Raw genomic sequence first — 12,034 nt, forward strand, 5'->3', positions numbered from 1 at the left:
AGGAATATACCCTTACAGTGTATAACTAATACATGTAAAACACTAATTATATTAATAATATCGTGAGAGTCCTTTCTTTGTCTTTTATTTCAAATCCACAATGGTTTGATACCATGCTTCTTGTCACCACTGAAAAGCTGGGCATTTAGGGTTATTTTATCACCTGTGAGTGATGTTGTACAGAGCATATGGTGCTATTCTTTAGTAAATTATACCTGTTTGTGAACTAAACACTGATATTATTTTGACTTTCTGCCATTACCTACCCTTGCTGAGGCCCCGATTATTGTCTTCTGGAAAATAGCTAGTTCAGAAATGTGAGTAAAATCCTGTGAAATGGAAGGCTTGGCATAAACAATCTTGCCTACTCTGTTGTGTCACAAAGGTGACAGGGCCACATTGTGAGGCTTCCCCAAAAGCAGAGCAACAGTCTTCAGGAGAGAAATGATTTCAACACTGAAAGCAGCTGGGGATACTGACTTACTGTAAGATATAGTTTAAGATGTGTACCAATATAGTTAACAAATTATTTTACTGGTCAAGGGCTATGGTGTAAATGCCTCCAAATCCAAAATTTTGCAAACAATCAAAATCAAGAAATCAGGTGCTTTACAAAAGGAGCATCTTTTTTTTTTTTTTTTTTAATTAGTTCTATGTGTTCAGTGAACTTCTTTTCACACCAAGCAAAAGCAAAAACAACCCCCACCCGCGCCCCAAATACCAAACATAGGGATGCAGACTGTCTTCTTCCTCAGGCTAGATTCCTGCTAGATTCCAGAGCAAACTGTACTGGAGCTCAGAAGAATCCTGGCGGGTCCTACATCTCTTTGCTACGCATAGTATTTCTTTTGTGACTTGAAGAAAGCACCATGACTGTACTTTTCTTCAGTGTCTTTTCAGGATTATTCTTCCGAAAAGCTCAAGAAACACAAACCAAAAGCCACACAGAGAATATCTAAGCATCAGTGCTGTAACTGAATGTCCTCACAAATAGTCACAAGCCAGGCCGTTACCTAAGGTATAAGCCCAGCAAACATCTGCCCTATAATCCATTTGCTTTTTTTTTTTTCTCCACTGATCCATTCAGAAGATGTGCTCAGGCTAAGATGCATAAAATGAAAACATAAAATAAGTCAAATTCTTTGCTTTAGAAACTGTGATTATCATATTGATAAGACATTCATAACGACATTGACTGGAGTGGTGATTCTGATCTGCTTCTCATTCTCCCAATTTCCAGTTTTGCCACTGTACTTGATCATATGTGCCTGTAGCCTAAAGCATCCCAGTAAAAGAGGCCCTTTTAAAGCTAGTGGGGAAAATGTCCTATTGGGTTTTTGTTAAAGCGCCATCCCAGTATTTTTACTATAAAGTAAGTAAAAGAGGAAAGCTTCCAAGCTGCACAAGTACATAGCTCCCTGAAACCACACTGAAAACTATGTAGAATAATTTTGATTAGGTTGTAGGACTGTGCCAGGCTCCAAACAAGTGGTTATTCTGTTGTGACATCTGCCAAGCAATACGTCCATTGTTCTCTGGAATTTAATTCATTTTAAATCAGTCCATCCAAATGATAAAACATGAGATGTGCTATACTCCAGGGGTAAAATGAAATGATTGTTTTTGTGTGACCACAACCGTTAGCTGGGAAGTGATACAGCCTGTTCTAATTAGGCCCCGATTATTGTCTTCTGGAAAATAGCTAGTTCAGAAATGTGAGTAAATTCCTGTGAAATGGAAGGCTTGGCATAAACGATCTTGCCTACTCTGTTGTGTCACAAAGGTGACAGGGCCACATTGTGAGGCTTCCCCAAAAGCAGAGCAACAGCCTTCAGGAGAGAAATGATTTCAACACTGAAAGCAGCTGGGGATACTGACTTACTGTAAGATATAGCTTAAGATGTGTACCAATATAGTTAACAAATTATTTTACTGGTCAAGGACTACGGTGTAAATGCCTCCAAATCCAAAAATAGTATACCTGCCTGTCTAAGAAGTATCGTGAAATTTCCTAAGGGTTGTATGTGGTAGGGAACACTGCCATCTGGAAACATTAATGATTAGGCATTAAAAAAAATTACAAGAGGAATCTCAGGAAAAAATACACATACATACACACATAAGAAGTTAAGAATTTATATCTCCCATATGCCACATATTTAATATAAACCTTTGAAACAAGTTCATATGAAATAAAAATCAAAGTTCTCAGAAAGTAAAAGATTAACTTAATTGCTAAATATTCCCTATCATCCCAAACATCAGCATGTTTTTTTTTCACTTCTATGCAAAAGAATGCCTTTAACCTGTTTAAATGCTATATGATACACAAACCGGTTTTCAAATAAAGCCAGTCATCTTGCAATTTTTAAAAATTAGGTAAAAGATAATTATGACACATTACACACACACACACACACACACACACACACACACTCACACACACACCAATGACAAAATTTGGCCTGTCCTAAAATAAGTACATGGAGACCACTAAGTGCCGCCAGGAAGGAACCCTGGGTCACCCCTCCCTACAATCCAGGTAGTTTCCTTTAATCCAATAGCAAATCTGGGCATATTTGAGAGGGGTGATTCGAACAGCCACGTTGAAATCCTGCGGAGAACCATTCATGTCTACCCACTGGTGCCCTGAAAAAATGCCAATAATTTTTCTCTCCCACTTCTGCTGCTGTCGCTTCCACATCCTCACATAGACCCCGGACCCGCTGGCCCCAGGCTGGGCATCACACTGCTGGTAGAGCAGGTCATAAGTCTCATCTTTAACGTCACAGAAGCGGTACACCAAATTGCCTGGTCGATCATTGTCATAACCAGAGAAGTGGATTCTGCCCCCCGGCAGCTGCTTGGCAGGAGGGCTTACCCCAATCTTCATGAACTTTCTCTTGTGGGGTTTTTTCAGTTCCAGGAGGGCATAGTCATAATCCATACCGATGTCGTTGGCATTGCCTTTGATCCAGCCCTTGGGCACGTGGGTGCGTTTCACCCGGATCCACTGAAACTTCATCTTCTCCGGCATGGCTGAGCTCGAGTCGTTGGCTCCTCGGCCACCATCTTTAAACTTGGGCTTCAGGAAGCCCACTCGAAGTTTCTGGGTTCCCTTCACGTAAGTTTTCCCATCGTGTATGCAATGGGCAGCTGTGAGCACATGCTTCTCTGCCACCAGGGTGCCCGTACAGCCTGTAGATAACTTCACTGATGTTGAGAAGGGATAGTTGAGCAAGAAGTCCTTCCCAAAAATGCTGAATCTGCTGTCATAGCCATAAATCTGCCGCTTCCTCCGAGACTTTCCTGAAGACTCTTGTCGCCCACCACTGCTGAGGACATAAATGCCCACCTGGGTCTCGGTGCGGCTGCCATTGGCATAGAGCGTTTCATAAGACAGGTACCGCTTGGCCTCTTCATAAGTGGGCAGTGGAGTCCCCTTGTGACACTGGGGTCCACACGAGGAGGACACCTCCAATTTGGCTTCAGCCCCGAAGTCTGGCTTGCCTAAGTTGAGGGTGGACTGGGGCAAGACCACAGGGAGGCGGTAAGCAGGCCAAGTGGGTTTCCAGTGGGCACCATAGGGGCTCACCTGCCCCACAGCACAGAGGAGGAGGAGGAGGAGGAGGAGGAGGAGCCCTGGAATCCCCGCCATGCTGAGCACCACTCTGTAGGAACAAAGATAAGCAGGTCAGGAGGGCAAGGGGCTCAGCACCGACTGACTGAGGAAACAGCCCGGCAGCATGCCTGTCATTGTTTCCAAATCTGTGAACTGTCCCAGGAATCAGGGTGTGGAGACGAATCCTAGATAATGGTCTCACTTACAACACAAAGTCTTGACCTGGGAACGTTTTTTTCGTGCTCAAAATGAATGGGTGTTCATTCCCTTCTGTGTTGAAGATGCCCCCAGTGATGGCCAACTGGGAGGCGGAGTGCAAACGTCATTAATCCCCAGATGAGCTGCTTGACCAGCCCCAGTTTCTGTGTAATTTTGAACCTTCTTTGGGCTGGATTCTAAATGTCTGCCCTCTCCCGCCTCCCTGATCCACCTGCCTTTCTTTCCTTCTTTCTGCTCATTCTCAGTACAGCATGTGCTTGGAAAATCCTCAGAACTTGCTCATGTAAATTCAAATTATGCAGCTGACTGAATGACCTGGGCATCAAGGAAGGTTATAGCTCCACAGCATAACACTTACTGGGATTCATCTCAGTGGTTCCAAAGAGGGCACGAGACTTTTTTTTTTCTATGAATTTAAAACAAACTTAGCTACTATAAATTTAGTTCCAGAGTAGCCAGGTCTCTAACAATCAAGCTATTCCTCCTTCCTTTGGATTTGGTTGTATACTATCAGGATCTCTGTCAAAGATCTGAAGCTCTAATATTGCCTCTGTTATCACGTTGTGAGCTTTACTGCTGGTTACTTTTCAGGTGTTTGTATCTATGTTCCTGACTCATCCGAATCACTGGAATTTGGGCTTCTGCTAGCGCTCAACAAAAACTTATTGAACAAATTTATTGAATGAATACTTGTACTAATGGAAGAGTGAATGAATTAACATGGCTAAAAAACCCCACAGTTTTGAATGATGCGCACTGAGTGCTAATGACAGAGATGGATGTGGATGATGTGGTAACTCAGGGAAAGGGCATGAAATCCAGGTGTGGGGAGTTACAAGAACAGAGGAGCCATTTCAGGGGAGGTGATGCTGGAGACGGGTGTTGAAGGTAAAGAGAAGGTGGATAACATAAGGCAGAGTGAAGGGGACACTTAGAAGGGACAACAGTATGCAAGGACACAGACATCAACAGTGGAAGTCATTTCAGACATTTATTGTATTTAGCTCAGCAAGGGTGGGAGAAAGGACATGGTGGGACAGCAGACAAGAGCCATATTATGCAGAGCTCTGTATACTAAATGAAGGAGTTTGGATTTTATCCTGACGTGTATGTTGAAAGATCTGGATCAATCATCCCAAAAGAAAAACAACAATAAAAAACAAGATTGGGAGTACTTTCATAAGTATTCAAGCACCGGATGGCTCTGACTATCTGTGAATCTTCTGTTCAGGAGAAGCTGATGTGGCAGGTGGAGTAATTTGTTCAGTGAGGCATTCCCAAAAGGACAGGCAGGGGTTAGGTCTCAGAGGCTTTGTTACCTAGCAGGAGTGACGAAGAAACCATTTTCTCATCCCCCTTCTCTTCCTCTTTGAGAGTACAGACCTGCCTGCAACTTTTGGATGCCTTTTGCTTTCTTTCACATCAAACTGGAAAATCCCACTGATCTGATCTAGACCAGCTGAGCATGACAATCCACACTCCCAACGTCACTAAGCGAGCTTGCCCCATCCACTGCTGAGACCTTTCTGCTTGATTCTTTCTTTCTGATTCCACTTCTGTCAGAGAAAACAGGGATGGGCTAAAAAAGGAATGAGCTCCTGGAAAAGGCAATTCCTTGGGATTTCCTGATTGTTTGAAATTCTTTCTCTTTTTCCAAATAGGAAGAGTCCCTGGGCCCTTCTATAGGGAGGAAATACATCTACTTCTTTCTCTAAATCCTTAAAACCATAGGGCACATGTGTGTGCGCATACAGGTGTTTGCACATGCTTGTTGTGGGGGGAGTGAGGGGTGGATACAATCCTGACTAAAGGCTCTAAGTAGATGAGGGAGGGGATGCTAATGCTAGTAAAGCCATCCTCCCCAAAGGGGACTTCGGGGGTGGGATAGGTGTGGTGAGGACAACCCTTAAGGAAACTTCAGGAGATGGCTCTGTGTCTGATTATCCCCAAATCCTGGCTGAGGACCCAGTCCTTAAACATATCCAGGTCCTGGACAGCCTCTCCTCTATGTAAGCTGCTGTCCGCATAACTAAACACCGCCCACACCAGAATACCTGCCAAGTGTGATATGTACTAGGAGCGCCAGGTCTTGGACCCCTACACGCCACCTCCTCCTCCCTTTGACTAACACGGAGAATGCTGTTGCCTGCTGACACTGAGCAGCAGACGTGTTGGTCTCACATGCTCATCATCTAGAGCCTGCATCTTCAAATCTCAATCGGAAATATAAGTGTTAATTGGATCCTGGGAGTGCAGAGTCTGGACTACCTACTGCAGCAGAACTGCTCCAGTGCCATCTGTCTTTAACCCAACACAGAAACACCCATTGACAAGGGTGTCAGGGAAGAGAATGGCAAGAAAGAGTCTGAAACTAGTTCAAACACACTTTAATATATTTGACTAGGAACCCTATCTTAATGAATTATCCTCCTCTTAGGCAGAATTAACTCTAATCTCACTTTTCTAAGTGCTTTGCCTATATAGCAAGCCTGTTTAAAAAATGCTTTCAAAGTCCTTGAAGCGTGTTTCATTTCACAGTGATGTTATGGCTTTTTTTTTTTTTTTAAATGTCTGTCTTTCAAACAGAAAAAAAAATGTTTTCTCCAGACCTAGTGGGTCTGGAGAAATGGAGACAAGTCTTTTCCCGGGTGTGAGGGCTGGGCAGTCAGCTAGGCTCTCTCAGTAGCCACAACTTCAGTGCAGCCTCCCAACATACAGGATCAAATTTGTTCCTCAGACAGATGACAGACAACTGTGCCAAGGACCTTTGGGGTCATTTACAAATCACAGAACGCTGGGAGAGAATGCTAAAGAGTCTACTGCAGATTATTATTAGGATATGAATATTCTCTATCGAATATTGATATTCTAGGTAGATGGGGCACCTAGGTGGCTCAGCTGTTACGCAGTGGACTCTTGGTTTCAGCTTAGGTCATGATCTCACAGTTCAAGTGTTGGAGCCCCGGCTGGAGCTCTGCAGCTGGCAGTGCAGAGCCTGCTTGGGATCCTCTCTCTCCCCCTTCCCTGCTCATGCTGTCTCTGTCTCTCTCAAAATAAATAAATAAACTCACAAAATATTCTAGGTAGAATATCCAATATTCATTAAATAATATTACTAATTCAGACCCCTTACAACTTAAATTCTGATCATTTAGCCAGTGAAGGAGAAGTCAGCCATCTATAAGTAAAGGATTGCTAAACCAACAGGGTAGGTTGAAGCTTTAATCCTTTAGAGATAAACTTTTTAGGTACCTCAAAAACACTAATTTCTAGTAGTCTGAAATATTGTCCCCCAATGTTCCTATATTATTGCTTAAACTCATTAACTTTTGTGATAAGACCTTGTTCTGATGTTTCATATCTTGATTAAATTTTCTTTGTAACTCTGAAAACTAAAAAACTGCATTAAAAAGACTTTAATTCAGATTTAGAAATTAATGCAGACTAATTCAGGTCAAATTATTCCAACTGATTAAGTTTTAAATTTTATTGAAATATTATATAAGCTTCAGGTGTACAATCTAACAGCATTTAAATAACTGATTGTAAATTGGGAGATAAAGTTGTCCATTCTCAGGCTCCCTAATGGGTTTAAACTGACACCTGTACTAAAGGTTACAAACTTTATAAGCTGCTCCCCCCCCACCCTTATTCAAATGTGTGTTTAGGGTAGTTTAGAAACTATTCTGAATAGCAACCTGAACTGGATGATCTCTTTAGTCTTTTTAGTGCTGGTCATTTCAGGCCCGGATTCTCTAATTTTATAATTTTCCAGGGTCACAAAAGTCCAGGGCAAGCACCGTGTTGTATACAAACAGGGTCCGCACCATCATTTACTGCTCAGGAGCTTACTTCCACACAATTAAAGAGGAAGGAGGTAGAGGGAAAAAGGAAAATGTATCTTGTTAATCTCTCGCCTATCTGGGAGACCAGATTTCCCTCATCAGTTGGCCAAGAAAACAAATGCTTCCAGCAGAGGGCAGCTTTCAAGAATGGAGTAGAAGAATGGTTGGGTGTGCTGGCTCAGAAAAGTGTGAGGGGGAAACCTCACCCACTAAGGCCCTTTCCCTAGGCATTCATACCCTACCCTGACCCCTTTCCCATTATTAATACACCAACGATAACCGTGATGCTTAAAAATTAGGGTGATAGTTTTGCATTAATTTCTCAACTCACCTGATAATAATTTCCTGAATAATTTCCCAGGACACAATTACTGTTTCCATTTTTATAAACTCAAAGCAAGCCTGCACTATGCCCCTTTAAGTTTATTTAAACAAACACTCTGGGATGGAAACAGAATAAAAACATTCATATCTTGGGGCACCTGAGTGGCTCGGTCAGTTAAGCTTCTGACTTGCCTTTAGCTCAGGTCATGATCCCAGGGGTCGTAGGATCGAGCCCCGAGTCGGGCTGAGCATGGAGTCTGCTTGGGATTCATTTATTTATTCATTCATTCTCTCTCTCTCTCTCCCCTCTTCTTTCCCCTCCCCCTCTCCCAGGCTCTCTCTCTCTCAAATAAAAAATAAACATTAATAATCTCATTATTGGAAAGGTAACTGATGGATTACATAACTTTAAATTCTCTTGCTTTCACAAATGAATAACTTTATCCAAATAGAACTGACGAAAATATGCATACTTAAAAAAAAGAATGAAGATTTCCAAATCTTATCCTCACTATATATAAATCCAGATGAAGAAAATTCAGGCCTACAACGTTTCATTTCTAGAAATAAGCTTTTATTGGCTAAAGATTCCTCACATATATAATTATCTTTTTTACATTTAAAAAGATTATATATATATTTATTTATTTGAAGTAGGCTTCACACCCAGTGTGGAGCCCTACAGAGGGCTTGAACTCATGACCCTGGGATCAAGACTTGAGCTGAGATCAAAAGTCCGACACTCAACCACCTAAGCCACCCAGGTGCCCTTATCTTTCAAAGTTCTCAGCTAAGTATCCTCATGTATCGCCTGAATGACAAACAGGATGAAAAGTTAAGGTGTATTACCATGTTTAGTAATACAGAAACTAAGAAAAGGTAAGGTGTATTACCATGTTTAGTAATACAGAAACTATTCCAGCTCTATCTGCTGCATAAGAGTTACACATTCTGTGTTTTATCACTCAATAGGAGCCACTGTCCTGCTGTCCACTGTCTACAAATATTTATAGTTTATGAGGATGCTGCTGCTTCACGGTCCACTAATCATCTTATGGTGAAGGGACCTTGCACATCATCAGAGACGTACAAACAACATCTATCTGCCTGGAGACCAGACACTGGAACCTCTCTGTCCTAGATCTGCACCTTAGTTTTCAAAACTGCAACAACACAGGTCTCCTCAAGAGGGCAAGAGTTTGGGGGAAGGATTTAACTCCTACAGCAAACAAGTGCTGGGCAAAAGAAAAAAAAAATCTAATCCTCAGGACATACATTCTCTATTGTACAACAGATGAATTCCTGTGACCACTATAAACAGTAATGTCGAAACAAACAGTGGGAAAGTCTGTAGAGATAAAAGTTTTGGACACCATCTGGAAGGATAACAAAGGGTTTTCCATGGAATCTGTGGCCAGGAATACTGAACAGTGAAACCATGCTAATTCCTAAAGCAAATACCTAAAAACGAACAAAGCTCTGTGAACCCTCTGAGCCAGGCTTGCTCTCATTTTCCTGAGTCACAGAACCTGTTAAAGGAAAACAGACCTAATCACATACTGGTTTAAGAATTATAGCCTGTACAGGAAAGAAATGCAGGGCGTTTACAAGCCCAGCCACCCTAAACATAACTTGTGGTCAAACGAAGTTTAACTTTTTCTCAGATTTTAGGCAAAATGAACTACCCTGGTGAGCTCGGGACAAACCTGGTGACAGAACAAGAACAGAGTGTATAAAATTCAGTGGTGAGACCAGGAGATGTGAATTCCCCAGAGTCAGGGGGAGTTATGCATGAATAAGGCCTGGTGGACTGAATCCTAAGGGATCAATGAGAAGAAACATGCAGGAGAACTTGAGGCTATTAAACACTGCAGACGGAGGCCAGTAATGTTCTCAGACCCACTAATGGGCACTTTGGCACTTAAACTACAGACAGAAAAGTGCACCCATATTCACCATCTAACTGAATAAGTTGTCAGTGTTACAAAAATAGGATCCCTATTAGTTACCTAGGAAGCTTCCTTTTCAGTTCAGGCACAGGAAAGCATGACAAGTTATCTCCTGACTGTTTAAGTGGGGAAAACACAGGTGAAGCAAATTACTCAAATGCAGAAGGTGTGCCTACCACCAAACTTTCCCAAGTAAACATAGTGGCTTTTGTAGCATCTCCTAAATTCCTTCTCCCCACTCCACCTCCAATCTACTCCTGTCAGACTTGTGGAGAGACCCAGAGTCCTACCGCCTGTTTAAAACGTCTTGGACACCAGGAGGATCCTGAAACAAGTGCAGTAAATACCCTCTATTAATTGGCATTACGCTTTTGGCCACAGCTGACTTCAAACTATAAATTCAACCCCTTCCCGCAAGGCCACTGGCCCATCTGCTCCTGAGGACCACGTAGGGACTCCTTATGTTCCGTTTCAGGGGCTGAGGGAAGCCAGACCATCCCAACAACAGATCCTGAGCTACCTGGAGCGGTCCACCAGCCAGGGGCTGTTTCTTTTTCTAAAGTCTCCGTGGGTGTCCCCGAAAGGACAATAAAACACCCAGGATTTTTATCAGCTGCTTTTTCGTGAGATGTTGGAAAGCAACCCTAATTTGTATTCTGGAGGGGAATGGTGGTTTTCCCTCATCGAGATAATTATTCTCCCTCCTCTTTTAAAACAATTTTTAAACTTTTCAAACTTTTATCTAAAAGTTAACTCGGGATGAATGTCCACAGGCCGTAGAAGAAACATTGGCCTCCAACAACGATGATAGTTCACAGATAGTTTACAGAGAAGCACGCAGTCATCACCCAAGGCTCCAGAAAAAAGATCCTATCCTAATCCCCAACCTGTGTTTGCTTGCCCTTTCTTTGCTGGCTAGGATGTGTTCATCATCACGTGCCCAGAGTTAAAAATTAATTCTCGGATCATGCTGGAATACACACACATGCAAAACTCAAAGAAAGTAAGAGGTGGTGGTGGGTGCGGGTGTGCGCGTGCGGGGGAGGTGGGGGTGTTGTCACAGCCCAGCTGCAGGCGAAACTGCCCAGAGCCGGCTCTTTCCCTACTCCCACCCAGCATCCAAGATAGCACTTTCAAATCCGTCCTTCCCACCCGCTGCATGGTGACACTGCGTGAATGCTAGCGCCCCGCAGCCCCGGAGTCTCCGCGGAGCTCCCAGCCCGGGTCCCAGCCCTCCAGCCCCGAGGGCGGCCCGGCGGGGTCTCGGGTGCCCCCCGCACGCAGCCCGCAAGTCACCCCGAGCCGCGCGCACCGGCCCTTTGTCCCGCTGCTCTCGGCGCCGCGCTCCCCGCGCGTTCCGGCGGTGTCCCCATCCCGCGCCCGCACTCACCCGCGCCGAGCAGCCCGCCGGGGCCGCGGCTCGCCGCGCCGTTCAAACAGGTGTGGGCGCCGGGAGGCCGCGTGCGGCTCCCATGCCTGCCCCGCGGCGCGACCGAGTGCGAGCAGGCGGGCGGGCGAGCGGCGCCGGCAGCGGGCGGGTCCGCCCCCCGCGCCACGAGAGGCCCGCCCGCCCCGCCTCCGGCCTCGGGGAAGCCGCGCGGCCGCCGCCCGCCCCCCACCCCCGCACCCTGCCCGCGCCCCCGCCCCCGCCCCCGCCCCTCGCCTCCGGCCCTCCCCCAAGCGGGGGTCGCCGTGCGGTCCGCGCAGGTGGGCCCCCGCGGCGCGGCGGCTGTCGCCGGTCCCGGCCTCTCCGCGCCAGTCCGCGCCGGTCTCGCGGAGGGCCCGCCCGGCCTGGGAGCCGCTCGCCTTCACCCTTCCGGCACCGCGCACCCCCGCGGCTCGGGCGCAGCCTCCGGAGCGAGCCTCGGGCCTTCGCCGCCTGCACTCAAATGCCTGCTCGCGAAGACCGGGTGCCCCCCAAGGTGGTCCCCCAACCCCAGCCTAGCGCTAAGAGCGCGGGCTACACCTGGGGCGTGGGGAACACCTCGGCAAATTGAGGAATTGTGGAAAATCTGTGCACTTGAGTTTTTAGGGGATGACCGAGTTCCTTCCCCGTCACTCAGTTCCTCTGAGGA

At 45.4% G+C, this 12,034-nt stretch overlaps 1 protein-coding gene across 1 annotated transcript; it reads right to left on the reverse strand.

The window, feature by feature from the left end:
* Positions 1-625: 625 nt before the first annotated feature.
* Positions 626-11,403, reverse strand: PRSS23 (serine protease 23). Its single transcript, XM_030332855.1, has 2 exons — positions 11,350-11,403; positions 626-3,671 (listed from the first exon to the last, which is right to left on the reverse strand). Exon 2 carries the CDS (start codon positions 3,656-3,658, stop codon positions 2,522-2,524), a length of 1,137 nt encoding a protein of 378 aa, XP_030188715.1. The 5' UTR covers positions 3,659-3,671; positions 11,350-11,403; the 3' UTR covers positions 626-2,521.
* Between the last annotated feature and the right edge of the window lie 631 nt (positions 11,404-12,034).

This window comes from Lynx canadensis, chromosome D1 (assembly GCF_007474595.2).
Source record: "Lynx canadensis isolate LIC74 chromosome D1, mLynCan4.pri.v2, whole genome shotgun sequence".
Lineage (NCBI taxonomy): Eukaryota > Metazoa > Chordata > Mammalia > Carnivora > Felidae > Lynx > Lynx canadensis.